The sequence below is a fragment of the Corella eumyota genome, chromosome 2 (genome assembly GCF_963082875.1).
Source record: "Corella eumyota chromosome 2, kaCorEumy4.1, whole genome shotgun sequence".
In the NCBI taxonomy this organism is placed as follows: domain Eukaryota; kingdom Metazoa; phylum Chordata; class Ascidiacea; order Phlebobranchia; family Corellidae; genus Corella; species Corella eumyota.
Window position 1 is genome coordinate 18,920,619 of NC_137491.1, and position 16,952 is coordinate 18,937,570.

The 16,952-nt window shown below is 40.4% G+C and overlaps 1 protein-coding gene across 1 annotated transcript in view; it reads left to right on the top strand.

Annotated features, from left to right (window-relative positions):
• Positions 1 to 16,952, top strand: part of LOC145743851 (titin-like) — a 151,569-nt gene that overhangs the window by 93,006 nt on the left and 41,611 nt on the right. The window contains exons 142-162 of the mRNA XM_082561907.1: positions 38 to 10,771; positions 10,841 to 11,090; positions 11,172 to 11,276; positions 11,412 to 11,634; positions 11,729 to 11,890; positions 11,981 to 12,187; positions 12,312 to 12,485; positions 12,589 to 12,711; positions 12,829 to 13,007; positions 13,189 to 13,306; positions 13,385 to 13,492; positions 13,606 to 13,785; positions 13,995 to 14,149; positions 14,293 to 14,437; positions 14,521 to 14,671; positions 15,106 to 15,257; positions 15,338 to 15,560; positions 15,689 to 15,946; positions 16,055 to 16,199; positions 16,277 to 16,402; positions 16,513 to 16,814. Of these exons, the coding sequence (XP_082418033.1) occupies positions 38 to 10,771; positions 10,841 to 11,090; positions 11,172 to 11,276; positions 11,412 to 11,634; positions 11,729 to 11,890; positions 11,981 to 12,187; positions 12,312 to 12,485; positions 12,589 to 12,711; positions 12,829 to 13,007; positions 13,189 to 13,306; positions 13,385 to 13,492; positions 13,606 to 13,785; positions 13,995 to 14,149; positions 14,293 to 14,437; positions 14,521 to 14,671; positions 15,106 to 15,257; positions 15,338 to 15,560; positions 15,689 to 15,946; positions 16,055 to 16,199; positions 16,277 to 16,402; positions 16,513 to 16,814 (14,220 nt within the window). The remainder of the gene's footprint in view (positions 1 to 37; positions 10,772 to 10,840; positions 11,091 to 11,171; positions 11,277 to 11,411; positions 11,635 to 11,728; positions 11,891 to 11,980; positions 12,188 to 12,311; positions 12,486 to 12,588; positions 12,712 to 12,828; positions 13,008 to 13,188; positions 13,307 to 13,384; positions 13,493 to 13,605; positions 13,786 to 13,994; positions 14,150 to 14,292; positions 14,438 to 14,520; positions 14,672 to 15,105; positions 15,258 to 15,337; positions 15,561 to 15,688; positions 15,947 to 16,054; positions 16,200 to 16,276; positions 16,403 to 16,512; positions 16,815 to 16,952) is intronic.

The following is a 16,952-nucleotide window of genomic DNA, read 5'->3' on the forward strand; positions in this document are numbered from 1 at the left end:
ATAATGAATTTTTTTGATTTTATAATTTTTTTGACAGAGCTGTTAACAAGTTTGGTTCGAGCGATTGGACTGAATCTGAAAAATCATGTGAAGCCAAGAATCAATACGAGTTATCTGATGCTCCAGGCCAACCTAGCTGTACTGGAGTATCTTGCGACTCTATGACTGTAAACTGGGGGGTACCAGAGAACAACGGAGGTGCTCTTATCTTTAACTACGTCCTTGAGAAGAGGTTAAAATCGAAACGCAAGTGGAGCAAGGCAACTTCAGATCAAATTGGTGAAAATCATTATACAGTGCGAGGCTTACAAGATGGCCAGGAATATGTTTACCGAGTTGCTGCAGTAAACGCAGCAGGAATGAGCGAGTTTTCAATTCCAAGTGAGCCTGTTATGGCAACCGCGCCAGTCTGTCCACCCGGGCCTCCATTCCCCATTGTTAAAGACACGACTAAGAACAGTGTTTTGTTATCATGGAAAGTGCCAGATAGCGACGGCGGTGCTAAGATTAAAGGATACATGATTGAGAGCCAAGAAGACGGAACAGATGAATGGAAGAAGGTTACTGAGGCCCCTGTGAGAGGGACTGACTATCATGCTATTGGACTTGCTACCGGTGGAATTTACAATTTCAGAGTTATGAGTGTTAATACTGCTGGAACTGGTGAACCAGGGTATATCGATGATCTTGTTGCTGTTCAGGACCGTGTTGAGCTACCTGTAATTGTGCTCGATGCATCAGTTAAGGACACAATTGTTCTTAAAGCCGGTGAGTTGTTAAAGATACCTTTGTATGCCACCGGTCGCCCAACGCCTGAGATAACTTGGCAAAAAGATGGCGAGCATTTACCCGAAGAGGCTAAGATTGGTGAATCGGAAACCAGCAGGGAAATGATTATCCGAAACTGCCAGCGAAAACATTCTGGTAAATATTCTATTTCTGCAAAGAACGCTGCAGGTGAGAAGAAACTTACTGTTGACGTCATAGTCCAAGACGTTCCAGGCGAATGTGGAGGTCCTTTAGAACCCACAAACGTCACTCGTGACACAATTGGTTTTGCATGGAATGTTCCAGAAGATGACGGGGGTTGTACTATCACAAATTACGTCATAGAGAAACGAGAAGCGTCTAGAAGGTCGTGGACCAAAGTGTCAATGACTGTCACAAGAACATCGGTGGTCGTGCAAGGTTTAACCGAGGGTGAATCGTACATGTTTCGCGTTGCTGCTGAAAATGTCATGGGAGTAGGCCCAACAATAGAAAGTACGGTGCCTATGATCGCACAGGATCCTGTTACTGTTGCAGGAAGGCCGGAGAATCTTACAGTTGTCGACGTTTCCAAAAATGTCGTCAGCTTGGAGTGGAAGGCGCCAAAGTCTGACGGTGGTTTGCCAGTCAATTCGTACTTGATTGAAAAACGTTTGGTCGGACAAGAAAAGTACGTGCCAGCAACTGAGGCACTTATTCAAGATACTAAATGTAGCCTTGACGATTTCAAACCAGGCGACAACTTCGAATTCCGAGTAATTGCTAAGAACGAACAAGGACTGAGCCAGCCATCTTTTCCAACTAAACCAGTCGTATGTCGCGATATTCTTGAGCTTCCAACTCTTAAGTTAAACGTGAAGGACAAACTCGTTGTAAAAGTTGGCGAAGAATATAACATCAAGGCTAAGGTTTCAGGTAAACCAACTCCAACCGTTACCTGGCAACGCGACGGCGCAGAAGTACAAACTGACGATCGTGTTAAAATCACAGCAGACAAAACATCATCCACTTTGTTAGTGTCGAAAGGCATGCGAGCCGATAGTGGAAGCTATAACGTCACAGTGCAAAACAATGCAGGTAAACGTGACGCAACTATTCAAGTCTCTGTTGTTGACAAGGCAACCGTACCACGTGACCTTCAAGTTGTTGAGGTCACCCACGCTCACGTGACTCTTACGTGGACAGCACCAGAAGACGATGGCGGATCTGAAATTCTTAACTATGTCATCGAAAAACGCGACATCTCGCGAATGAAGTGGTCCACTGTTAATTCGTCAACGTTGAAAACTGAATTCAAAATTACTAAAGTCACTGAAGGCTCCGAATATGTGTTCCGAGTTATGGCTCAAAACAACCAAGGTTTATCAGCACCTGCTGAAACCCAAGGTGTTGTGATCAAGGATAGATACCGTGTTCCGGATGCACCTGATGCTCTGTGCGTTGGTGACGTCACAAAGGATTCCGCCAGTTTGTCGTGGAGCCGACCTTACGATGGTGGCAAAGCGATCTTTAACTACGTCATTGAAAGAAGAGAATTAAAAAGTGAACGCTGGGTTCGAGTAACTAAGGATCTGATCGACGAACCGCATTACATTGTGCCTGGACTTTACAGAGGAAACGAATACGAGTTCCGTGTTGCAGCTGAAAACAGCGTTGGCGTCGGAGCTTCATGTCTTCCGTCAAAACAAATCAAAGCAGAAGATCCAATTTCACCATCAACTCCTCCATTGAACCCACATGTAACTGGCATCTCCAAAAACACTGTATCTTTGAGCTGGCAACGGCCTCGAAAGGACGGTGGTTCCCCTGTTATGGGATACATTGTTGAAACACAAAAAGCCGGCAGCGAAGCCTGGAAGATCTGGTGTACTCAAGAAACTCAGAAGGACACTTTCTACATTATTCCAGATTTGGTTGAAAGCTACGAATACAGAGTACGTGTTACTGCAGTGAATAAAGCCGGGTTAAGTGAACCGGCATTGGTTAGAGGAACTGTTGTAGTCAAGGAGAAACAAGAAGCACCTGAAATTGAACTCGATGCTACGATATGCAGGGAACAAGTCATTAAGGCTGGAAGTGCATTAAAACTGTTCGCAACTGTACGTGGAAGACCATTCCCAACTTTAACTTGGATGTGCAATGATTTACCATTGGAAGGCGAGCGATTTATTCAAACTGTTGATAAAGGTGTTGCAACAATGTTGATTGAAAAATCAGCAAGAACAGACAGTGGAAGATATTCGCTTACCGCTGAAAACGGTGCTGGCAAGAAATCCTCGTCAGTGATTGCTAATGTTCTGGATACGCCAAGTGCACCAATGCATTTACGGGTGTCCGAAATAAGAGCTGAGTCGTGTTACTTAAAATGGAAGGCGCCATCTGACAACGGCGGTGCTGTTATCACCGGCTACAAGGCAGAAAGATACAACATTGACTCCAAAGTATGGAAACCGGTGGCAATGGCTGCAAAGAAAACTAGTTTAATGGTGAAATATCTAACTGAAGGAACACCTTACATGTTCCGCGTAACTGCTGAAAATCAATTTGGATTCGGTCCTTCAATTGACTCTGAAGAAATCGTTGCAAGAAATCCAATCCATGCACCAGGGCCAGTTAAGAACTTGGACATCGCGGATATTGATAAAACTGCACTTACATTTACATGGAGCAAACCTGACCGAGATGGAGGCTCAAAGGCGTTAGAATACATTGTTGATTACTTTGAAATAGGACCCAAAAAGGAAATGGAAGAAAGACAAAAAGCTGGATTAGATATTGATAACACAGACGGTGAATGGGTTAACTTCCAAACCATCAAAGACACAAAGTGTTGTATTTCTGATTTAAAGGAAAATTTCTTCTACAAACTTAGAGTGCGAGCTGTCAATGAGACTGGAGAAAGTCGACCTGACCAAACACCGCCAGTTGCAACACGACAAAAGCTTTCTCTACCAACCATTAAAATCGATTCAAAGATTTTAAGTGGATTGGTAATAAGAGCCGGATCCACGCTTCGCATACCAGCTACTTTTCATGGCGTGCCAACACCAACTGCTGAGTGGAAAACTGCTGATGGTCGACACTTGGTTACAGACGATCGTATGACGGTTGAAGCTGCCAACGATTCTGGACTACTTACCATTAAGAACGCTCTTCGTGATGACACACAGGAATATACTTTGATTGTTAAGAATGAAGCCGGTACAAAGTCTGCATCTGTACATGTTTCGGTTCTAGATAAGCCTGGTGTGCCTATTGGACCCTTACACATTAAAGAAATGACACCACAGCATGCTGTTATTGCCTGGATGGCACCTAAAGACGATGGCGGGGCACCAATTACTAACTACGTAGTTGAGAAGAAAGATACATCTAAACAAACATGGGGTGTTGTTAGCTCCAAAGGTACTCGTACTAAATGCAAGGTATCAAGGCTCATTCAAGGCAAAGAATATCTATTCCGAGTTTTGGCTGAGAACAAATACGGCGTAAGTGAACCTTTGGAATCTAAACCTGAAGTTGCGAAGCACAATTTTGACGAACCTGAAGCACCAGGCATGCCAAAGGTTAGTGAAATTAATGAGACTGGTTGTACTTTGCATTGGGAGCCACCAAAGAGCGATGGCGGCAGTGCAATCACTGGATTTATTATCGAAAGACAAGACAAGGAGAACTCAAAATGGACGAAGGTTACTCGCGATCCATTCCTCGGCTTTACTCTTCGTGTTAAGGGTTTAATTGAGGGCAAGGATTATTCATTCCGCGTTTCCGCTGAAAACGCAGCAGGATTAAGCATGCCTTCTGAGCAATCTGAATTTATTAAAGCAACCAAACCAATCTATCCACCAGGACCACCAATGAGCCTTAAAGTTGCCGATTACGACTCAACATCAGCTTCATTAGCTTGGACAAAACCAATGAAAAATGGCGGTAGCTGTATTATGGGTTATTTTATTGAATATCAGTTGACGGCTGACGAAGCTAAGAAGTGGGTTCGTGCTAACGAAAAACCATCGGTAGATTTAGAATTGAAAGTAACTGGACTTAAAGACAACAACGAATATTACTTCCGAGTTATTGCTGTTAACGAAGCTGGTGAAGGTGAGGCTCGCGAGACAAGCAAACCAACTTTAATAAAAGACATCATCGTTGAGCCTGAGATATCACTTGATGTATTTATGGCTTCAAAGGTTCAATTCCGTGTTGGTCAATCTGCTAAATTGTCAGCTAAAATCCTAGGTCGCCCAGAGCCAAAAGTCGAATGGTCTAAGGATGAATCTCCATTAGATACAAAGAGATATGCAATTACTAAAACATCAACTGGAACTGAATTGAATGCCGATGATATGCAACGTAGCGATTCTGGCATCTACAATCTTAAAGCTAAAAATTCGGCTGGCGAAAAAGATGTTAAGATTAATGTGACCGTCTTGGACAAACCAACTGCGTGCTCTCGTCTTGAGGCAAGCTACATTAACAAGAACTCGTGTATACTGACATGGAAAGAACCATCAGATAACGGCGGTACTGCAATCTTGAACTACCTACTTGAAATTAAAGAAGTTACGCAGCCTGGATTCCCGTCTTTCGGTTGGACTGTGGTTAGCTCCGAAGGAACAAAGAAAATGGTAAAGGTTTCTTTGGTCGAGAAACATCAATACTTCTTCCGGGTATCGGCTGAAAACAAATGCGGCGTTGGCCCTTCTATTGAAATGACTGAACCAGTTCTTGCCGAGGAGCCAATCCAAGTGTCTCAAGCACCAATGGATCTTAAGGTAGTCGCTACTGCCCACAAATTTGTGGACCTAACGTGGGTCAAACCAGAATATGATGGTGGTAGCCGAATCACTGATTACCAAATCGTGACCTTGAAAAAAGGATCAAAAGAATGGAATGAGATTGAAACCAAGAAACTTGATTGCACTTTTAAAGTCACTGATCTTGACGAAGATTACCCATACCAGTTTGGAGTAAAAGCAAGAAATAAGGCTGGTTTAAGCGAGGCCTGTACTACATCTGACTTTGTAATGCCTTGTGAGCACATCGAAAAACCAACACTTAAAATCTTGAACAAAATTGTTAAGGGTGAAATACAAGCGCGTGCTGGTACTGATCTTGTTATTAATGCCAGCATGGGGGGAAAACCAATTCCCGAAGTAATGTGGAAACTTGGCGATATTGATTTATACAAAACTGTTGGTTCAAGTGTAAAAACTACAGAAGACAGCACTCGACTTACAGTCAGCAACGTGGCTAGAAAAGATCGTGGAACGTACACTGTTACTGCTACAAACAAAGCTGGCAGCGTTGAAGCAACTGCAAAGGTTAATGTTCTTGATAAACCTGGTGTATGCCGTGGGCCGTTGAAGGCTCTATCTGTAAACAAAGACAAGTGTACGGTGGCATGGGAGGCACCAGAAGATGATGGTGGATCAGAAATTCTATGTTATCTTTTGGAGAAATGTGAAACTAGTCGAATGGTTTGGTCAGTGGTTACAGCATCCGTTAAAGTCTGTACATTTTCAGTGCCAAGACTCCTAGAAGGAAATGAATACATTTTCAGAGTAAAGGCCGAAAACAAAATGGGGTTAGGACCCCCAATTGAATCTTCTCCGGTTGTGGCTAAAAGTCCTTACAGCAAGCCAGGACCACCCCACTCGCCCGAGGTTACCAAGATTGGTAAAGATTGTGCAATGGTATCTTGGAAAGTACCCAAATCTGATGGAGGACGTGATATCTTTGGGTATTATGTCGAAAAACGTGAGAAGAAGGGCGTAAGATGGTCACCATGCAATTCTAAACCAGTACCTGATCGACGATTAAACGTTACTGGGTTATCAAATGGTTACGACTACCAATTCAGAGCCCTTGCTGAGAATGAAATTGGCATTGGTGAAGCAAGCGAACCAACTAAAATGGTTACTATTAAAGAACCAACTGAACTACCTGGTCCACCATCGAATCCTAAAATTGTTGACACAACAAAGAGCTCTGTTACAGTACAATGGGGCGCACCAGCCTATGACGGTGGCGATAAAATTATCGGATACTTAGTTGAGTCGAGCATCGAAGGCAAGAACGACTGGAGAAAAGAAAACGTCGGTGTTGGTATTGAACGTAAAATTGAATTTACCGTTGCTGGCTTACGCGGCGAGCAATCCTACGAGTTCCGAGTTGCAGCATTAAACGGCGTTGGGCAAGGACCTTATGAAAGTGTTACCGGTGCTGTACAACCTAAGGAAATACTTGAAGAGCCTGAGATTGATCTCGATGCTGACATGAGAAAGAAGATTGAAATTAAAGCTGGACTTTCGTTGCGACTTTTAGCTTCAATTAAAGGAAGGCCGAAGCCAAAAGCTGAATGGTCAAAACATGGATCTGAAATCCCACGTCGTGCAATTATTGATACAACCGACTTAAAAACCAATATTACAATACCTGAAAGCAACCGGGACGATACTGGAAAATACACGCTTACTGTTTCGAACGCTAAAGGAACTAAATCGGTTAATATCAATGTTAAGGTTCTTGATACACCAGGCCCAGTCAGCAATATTGTTGTGAAAGATGTCACTGATTCATCTGCTCAAATTTCATGGACTCCTCCAGAAGCTGATGGTGGTTCACATATCGCTAACTATGTGTTGGAAAAACGAGAAGCTGATAAGAAAACATGGTCAGCTGTTACCGCTGAATGCGCCAAGACAGCTTTCCGAGTTACCAAATTGGTCGAAGGAAAAGATTATTACTTTAGAATCAAGGCTGAAAACAAAATTGGAGTTGGTTTACCAGCTGATACACCTAAACCAATCCGTGCAAGAAAACCTATTTCTGAGCCAGGTCCAGTTAACAAACTTAAAATCACTGACGTAGCTAAAACATCGGTTGGTTTGACCTGGAATGCTCCAGATCACACTGGTGGCAGCAAGATCACAGGCTACCTTGTAGAAGTACAGGGTGAAGGAACTACCACTTGGAGCCCATACAGAGAAGTCACTGATCTATTTGTTAATGTTGCTAACTTAACTACAGACAAGAAATACCAGTTCCGCGTTAAAGCTAGAAATGAAGAGTTGGAAGGCCCGCCAAGGGAAACTGAAATTGTCGAGGTAAAAGAACCAGCAGAAGCACCGGTTATTATCTTGCCAAAAGAAATGAAGGTACGTGCTGGTAGTAAGGTTCATATCGAGGCAATCATTACTGGTAAACCTCACCCAATCTCATATTGGATGCGGAAGGATATTGAAGTTGTTGAAAGCGAGCGATTACTTACCAAGAAAATGCCAACAGGATCATCGTTAACATTGTCGAAAACCGTTCGCGGTGATTCAGACGACTACATCGTGTGCTCTGAAAATATTCATGGCAAAAAACAAGCCGTATGCAAAGTTGAAATATTAGACAGACCAACCAAACCAGTCGGTCCCGTTGAGTTTAAAGATATCAACGTAGACACCATTACCTTAACCTGGTGCCAACCTGAAGACGATGGCGGTTGTCCAATCTTGAACTACATTGTTGAGGTTTCTGACAACGAAAATCCAGGCTTCCAAGTGGTGAGCAGCACAGTGGCAAGAACCACTCTTCGCGTCGGAAAATTGATCAAAAATCACGAATACATCTTCAGAGTAAAGGCCGAAAACAAATGCGGGGTAAGCGAGGCTTTATCGTCGTCGTTAGTCAAGGCAACTTACCCATTTACTGAACCCGGAATGCCTAGAGATCTTACAGTTGCTAAAATTGGCAAAGAGTCAGTCACTTTAACATGGGAGGCACCAGCTAATGACGGTGGAAACTCAATTAAAGGATACAATCTGGAGAAGAAAGAATTAAACAGTTTGCTATGGACTCCGATGAACAAAGAATTGGTGAAACGAAAGGAAATTGTTGACAGTTCACTTGTCGAAGGAATTGAATATCAGTTCCGAGTGCAAGCTTGTAACACTGCCGGTTCGGGCCCGTTCACACTTCAAACCGAGCCAATTGCAGCAAGAAGTCAATGCGATTCCCCAGGGAAACCAGAGGTCGTTGACGTCACTGATAAAACAGCTGAACTATCGTGGTCTGCTCCTAAAAGTGATGGCGGAACAAAGATAGCTGCCTACTTAATCGAGGCTTGTAAACTGCCTGGCGACAAATGGGTTCAAGTTATGAACAGTAGAGGACAGAAAACAAGCGCCGTGTTAGTTAACTTAGAGGAAGGTGAACGTTATTACTTTAGAGTAAGCGCTCAAACTGCTGTGGTGACCTCAAAAGCATCTGAATCGACCGAGGCAGTTCTAATCCGTCAAGCTATCACTGCACCAGCTATTACATTGGATGCTTCATGCAAGGATTTAATAGAACTTAGAGCAGGGCAAGATATCGTAATTGAAGCTACAATTGTTGGAAAACCAAAGCCTACTGCATCATGGACACACAACGGGCAAACTCTTGAATCATCCGGAAATGGAACAGTTTTGGTTCAAACAGCGGTCGGGCGATCACGAGTTATTATCCGATCTTGCAAACGATCGGATGCAGGGAGCTATATGCTTACTTTGTCCAATTCCAGTGGAACAACAACAGCTACTGCGAAGGTTCGTGTTTTGGATGTGCCTGGTATACCAGAAGGACCGGCCAAGTTTAGCAACATTCTAGCCGATCGTTTAAAACTCACCTGGAGTGCTCCGTTAGAAGATGGAGGGGCTAATATCACTAACTATGTTGTGGAGAGACGTGAAACATCAAGGCCAACATGGGCAATGGTTAGCGGTAACGTTCTCGGCACTGAGCTTAAGGTTAACAAACTAATCGAAAATCACGAGTACGAGTTCCGAATTTCAGCTGAAAACAAATACGGCATCGGTTGTCCTTTGATTTCGTCTCCAGTGACATCAAAGAACCCATTCACCACGCCATCGGCCTCCGAAGCACCAGTTGTTACCAACCCAGCTAAAGAAACAATGACCGTCTCGTGGAAGGCACCATCTGATGATGGCGGTAAACCAATTAGCGGTTACTTCCTTGAAAAGCGTGAAACAAAGGCAATCCAATGGGTAAAGGTCAATCGAAGACCAGTATTTGATCGTTCTATTAAAGTCACAGGACTAACTGAAGGCGCTGAATACGAATTCAGAGTCACCGCTGAAAATGTTGCCGGTATGGGTAAACCCAGCCCCGCATCGTTGCCAGCAATGGCTGAAGATCCTAAATATCCACCTGGCCCACCAGCATTCCCCAAAGTAATCGATACCACTAAGAGCACAGTTGACTTAGTTTGGGGTAAACCAGCTTATGATGGCGATAGTCCAATTACAGGCTACGTCATTGAAATAGCTAACCCAGAGAGTCCGGACAAATTTGTACGTGTTTCATCTACGGTGAACACAAACTACACCGTCACAAAGTTATCAAATGGACGCGAATATCGTCTCCGAGTGAAAGCTGTGAACGTTATCGGGGAATCAGAAGCAAGCGAGGTGCCCAACGTTGTTATACCAGTTGATATTTTAGAGAAACCAAGTGTCGAATTGGATGCGTCTTTGATGAAAGCTCTTGTGATCAGAGCTGGTAGCACAATCAGATTATACTGTGGTGTAAAGGGACGACCTGTACCTGAAATAAGTTGGAGCAAATTAAACGGAGAACTGCCGATGGATCGAGTCGATATTAAAAACTCAGATTGGGACAGTTTATTTTTACTACCAGAATGTAACCGAGACGACTCTGGCAAATATGTAATCACCCTTGAAAACGGAAGCGGTAAGAAATCTGCTGCAGTGACAGTCCGTGTTCAAGATACACCGGGACCACCTCTCCCTATTGTCTTCAAACAAGTTACATTGGAAACTGCTTCAATGGCATGGGAAGCACCATTAAACGATGGTGGATCAGCAGTTACTAACTACGTAGTAGAGAAGCGGGAATCGACAAGAAAAGCCTGGGCAACAGTTACAACTCAGTGCTCTAGGACATCCTGGACCGTTAACAATTTGGAAGGAGGCAAAAGTTATTTCTTCCGGTAAGTAGCGCTATTTTTTGTGTAAATAATTACATAGTATACGATTTTTAATATTCACTTTTCTTATAGCGTTATGGCTGAAAACGAATTCGGTGTGGGTATACCATATGAGACCCCAGAACCAATTAAAGCAACCCAGGAGCCGGGTCCAGTACAACTTCTTGAAGTAAATTCGACCTCTAAGTCGGGTGCTAATATTTCGTGGCAGAAACCAACACATGATGGCGGTAGTAAACTGAGTGGGTATATCGTCGAAATTGCACCGAAAGATACTGAAGATTGGAGCACGTTAGCTGAAGTCAAATTATTCAGTTACAAGGTATTATATTTATTTCATTTAAACGCATTTAAATACGCTATAAACTATAGACACAACTTTTAATTTGTTATACTTTGTTAGATCACTGACTTGACCGAAGGCAAGCAATACACCGTTCGAGTTTCAGCTAAGAACGAAGCCGGTTTGGGCCAACCAAGAGAGCGAAATTTCACCGCTATGGACGTGGTAATTATAGCTTAACAATTCAGTTATTAAACAAATATTAATTTATAGTTTATTGGTTACAAATTCGTTTTTTCTAGGACTTAAAATAATCTTGCAATAGCCTAAAAAACAAAATACATTTATTTCATTTTTTAGACCGAGCTACCAAGTTTCGATTTAAGCGAAATCTCAAACATGACTTTCTATCCACGAGAGGGCACTCCAGCTAAACTCAAGATCCCAGTTCAGGGTATTCCCCGACCCGAGGTAAAATGGAGCAAAGACGGATCTGAAATGAAGGAGGACACAAGAGTATCTGTGGATAACTCTACGTCCTCTTCAATTGTCTGCATCAAGGAAGTAAAGAAAGATGACGGAGGTAAAATCTAAAAACTAACATCTACAAAAATAACCATTTTTTAAATTTTTTCTTACATTTTAAGTTTTAACCATTTATTATACTTTTACTTTAGGTTCGTACACTATTTATGCGAGCAATTCTGCTGGTAAAAAATCAGCGACCATTAAAGTGGTTGTGGTTGGTAAACCAAGTGTACCAGTTGGTCCTCTGGTTGTTTCTGATCTCACTGCTGAGAACGCAACATTAGCGTGGAACCCACCAAGAGATATTGGAGGTATGTTAACTATATGGTTAATCATAAATTTAGGTAATTTTTAATTTATGTTCATTTTAGTAAAACAACTTTTTTTTTACTTTTCTAAAGGTTCCGAAATTACTAACTACGTTGTCGAAAAACGCGACATCAAAGTCGGGACATGGACCCCTGTTACGTCATCAATTGCTCGACCCACGTGCCGAGCGAGCGGTCTGATTGGTGGAAACGAATACACGTTTAGAGTTATGGCTGAAAATAGATACGGAGTCAGCTCACCTTTACTTTCCGACACAATTGTCGCTAAATATCCATTCGGTAAGTCTTAAAAGCAAATTTTGATTAAAATTTACCTTGTTTAAGTTTTTAAATTAAATTATTTAAATGCATTTTTATATTTAGACTTTCATTTTAACTTTTTTTCTTATTTTTTTTGGTTAAGGTGTTCCCGACATGCCATCGACACCAGAAGTGACGTCATCGAAACGTGACACAATGGTTGTTCAATGGCAACCACCACGTCATGATGGTGGTTCAAAGGTCACCCATTATAACGTTGAAATTAAGGAACGAAACTCGATTTTATGGAAATCGCTTTGCAAAACCCACACTACCGGTAAGTCCCTTTTTAACACATAAATACATAAGTAAGTGCCTAACTATGCTACTATATATGTTATATCTCAATATACTTATTAAATTTTCAACATTTTTTGTAGACTGTCGAGCCAATGGTTTACACGAAGGCTTAGAATATCAGTTCAGAGTTCGAGCTGTCAATCAAGCTGGTTGCTCAGACTTTACTGAACCTTCACAAGCTAAATTTGCCCTTGATCCAATAGGTATATGGTATAGTAAAATGCTGTAATGTTAATTTAAGTCTAAATATCCGTTATTTATGTCTACATATATATATACTTATGACAATAATTGAATTATATTATAAACTGAATTTGTAGAATCGCCATCTTATCCTATTGTTTATGATACAACAAACGAAAGCATTTCACTGCGATGGAATGCTCCAAAATTCGACGGTGGGCATCGCATTGCCGGATATGACGTTGAAAGAAGAAATCTGCCAGCTTTGAACTGGGTTAAATGTAACGTAGGAAACATCAACGCAACCGACTTCAAGGTATGTGGTCTTAAATTGATACATTTTAATTACAAAAAATTTAATTTTTCCGTATATAATTGTAAAGCTAAGTTAACATATTGTATTTGCATAGCTTTGCTTTTAACAGCTTATGTATTTTTAACTTTATCTATAAAGCTTTTTTGATAAGCAAATTTTTAAATATTTATTTACATTTAAGGTTGAAGGTTTAACTCCTGGTTCTGAATACGAATTCCAAGTTCGAGCTAAGAATGTAGCGGGGGCAATTTCTAAGCCATCGCCAAGCTCAGGACCAGTGCTCTGTAAAGAACAATACGGTAAATTTAAACAAAATAAATCATTATTTAGTAAAGTTATATGCCAAGCCTTTATTTTAACCAATTTTTAACTTTTAGAGCCAGCAAGCATCACTTTAGATGCTGCTTTAATTGAAGGATTTACAGTTAGGGCCGGACAAGAAGTTCATCTGAACGCTACAGTGGATGGAAAACCAGTACCACAGGGTAAGTACTCTATAAATATATATTCAGAGTAAATACTTATATTTATATTAACAATACCCACATAAAAAACAGCAATTCTGCCAGTCTTTTAAATTATTACATTAATTTTTTAGTTACCTGGACTCTAAAAGACAAAGAAATCCGTGAAACAGACGACATTAAAATAGAGAAAGGTATTGCGCATACCAAACTGTCAATCAAGGATATTAAATTGGTAAACGGTGGCGAATATGTCGTCACCGCATCAAATCATTACGGATCAAAATCAGCAACTTGCAGAGTCCAAGTATTAGGTAACGTCTTAAAAATCTGCTACTTTTTTTGATTTCTAATTTAAATTTGATACATTATCTTTATTAATTAAATAATTAGTAATTTATTTAACAAAAAAATGTAATAATTAGTACTTAAATACCAAGTCAATTTAAAAATCAGTATGTTTTAATTCTTAAATTCTTTTTTTTTCTAACTTATATAATAAATTAAAATTTAATGCTTTTAGATAAACCTGGTCCAGTTACTGCGCCAATACAAATCAGTGGAATGACCAATACCAAGTGTAAGCTAATGTGGGGACATCCAGCTGAAACTGGAGGCAGTATCATCACAAACTACATTGTAGAAAAACGAGAAACTAGTCGACTATTGTGGACCTCGGTAAATATCCAAATATTTTACGTAAAATTGCGTCATATACTCTTTGTTTATACTATAACAAACACAATTCAAAATTGGTTATTACGTATTAATGCGGATATTTTAAATAAATTTTTGCCTAATTTTTAAACATTTTTTTACAGGTCGGTGATTCAGGAATGCATTGCGATATCAACTGCTTAAAATTAATCGATGGGAATCAATATATTTTCCGAGTTTCAGCGCAGAATAAATATGGCACTGGACCTCCCGTTGAATCAAGTGCAGTTATCTGCAAAAATCCATTCGGTAAGCACTTTAAAATTTTGTTAATTTCTAAAACATATATAAACATTTTGTTTTTTAAATATTAACTAATTAATATTGTTTAGATGTACCTGGAAAACCTGGGCGACCAGAGGTAACAAAATCCACCAAAACGACGATCACAGTTACCTGGGAGCGACCTCAACACGATGGAGGCAGTGAAATTATTGGATATCACTTGGAACGGCATCATAAGAAAGCTCTTAAATGGATAAGGTAGAAATAAAAAAATTACAATTTTTTGGTATAAAATGAACATAATTGGCAGCGTGGTGTAGGGGTAAGAACACTTGCTACACCACATGAGGTCGTCGGTTTAATCCCCACTGCTCTCATGCTGTAGCGCCCTTGAGTAAGGCGCTATAAACAGTATGAACTCCTGCTGAGCCAGCACTTAATCAGCAGCATAATTATCGGGCAATTATAATTTATCTAATATCCCAAACTGCTAAAGGCAACTCGAGAGTGGGTTGAAATAACGGATGTTACTCTATGTTTGGGTCGCGCATTCGACCTTCCCACATCCAGGATAAAATATACACAAGATTAAAAATCATTCTAATATACTGTACTGTTATTTCAGATTATAAAACCATTTTCTCTATTACATTATTACTTTATTTACAGTATTAAAATAATGATAATTTTAGATGTAATCACGACGCTATAAGAGAGAACCGATTCAAGGTCACAGCCTTAACTGAAGGTTATGAATATGAGTTCAGAGTTTCTGCTGAAAACAAGGGCGGAGTAGGCGAACCCAGCGATGCCTCGAAGTACATAATGGCTAGAGATCCAATCTGTAAGTTAAACTACTTTGTATTAAAGTATAAAATGGTATTTAAGTCTAAAATTTTTAAATTTCAAATTTTTTTGGTTTAGACGAACCTGGTCCACCTGGTACTCCACTGGTAGTAGACACCAGCAAAACAACCATCAGTTTAGAATGGTCCAAACCAACCCATGATGGTGGCGCACCAGTGACTGGTTATTTTGTTGAAATGGTTCGATCTGGTGATGACGATTTTGAGGTGGTTAGTGGTTCGAAACCAATCAAAGACCAGAAATTAGTGGTGACCCGTTTGATTCCAGATTCGATATACAGGTTGATAAATGGTGTTTTTAAAAACTTTAAATGGTGTTTTTTTGTTATTTATTTATTTATTTTTTTAAGTTATAATTTAACTAAATTTTAAATATGTTTTTTTTAATAAATTTTTTCAATATGTTAAGGTTCCGTGTTCGAGCCGTAAATGAAGCAGGAAAATCCGAACCCAGCAAAATATCGGAAGAGGGTTGTGCTGTAGAGATTATTGAACCTCCTAACTTTGAGTTGGACGGTGACATGAAGAAAGCATTGACTGTACGGGCTGGTGGATCGATCAGATTGTTTGTAACAATTAAAGGCAGGCCAACACCTACGGCTACTTGGACTAAAGAAGGTGGTATACCTTCAGATAGATCGAATATTGACACAACTTCTTCATACAGGTAAATATATACAGTTTAGCTTACTTTTTATACATTTTAAAAACATTTTAACTTGTTAATTTCGTGTATTTATAATGGCCTTGTTAGTAATATTTTTTGTGCTTTTAGTTTATTGATTGTTGAAAACTGCAACCGCCATGATGCTGGCAAATACGAACTTATGTTAGAAAATGCTGCAGGATCGAAAATGGTTTCGGTTACTGTTAAAGTATTAGATTCCCCCGGCCCAGTACAAGAATTGGGTCTTAAAGACGTAAGTATAAACAACTACTGCTTAAGTTTAAAAGCTCACAATCGTAAGTTGCAGTTGTAAATTGTTGAATATTTTAGGTTACTCGGAGCACAGCTTTCTTAATGTGGGATGTCCCGAAAAACGACGGAGGAGCTCCTATTACGAACTACATCGTTGAAAAACGACTTTCAACAAGAAAAGCATGGACTACCGTATGTACCGAGGTAAGATAGTAGGCCTCTAGCTATAGCCTGTAAAATAGATGGAATTTCTACTGTTTTTAATTTTTAAAGGAGTAGAATAATGGTTTTTGAACTTTAAAATTAATTTCCAGGTACATAGAGACTCGTACAAGGTAACAGGCCTAGCTGAGGGCGAGCAATATTTCTTCCGGGTTCTTGCTGAGAACAAATACGGGATCGGCGAACCCGCAGAGACCCGGGAAGTGGCTAAGACCTCAGAAGAACCGGGACCACCGAAATCATTCGAAATATCAGAAGTAACAAAAACTAGTGCAAGTTTAAACTGGTTAAAACCGGACTCGGACGGTGGAAGCCCGGTTGTTGGTTATCTCGTTGAAATGCAAAAACAAGGACAAGACGCGTGGGTGACAAAATTAACACCAACGGCGCTAAAGTGAGTATTTTAACACTTGGTTTAATTTTAAATTTAGTTTGTATTTATCATAGCAGAATAAAATATTTATAGTTTAATTTATTTAAACCTTATTATGTCTTAAGCATTAGTTATGTTTTGTTAGAGTTATATAAGGAA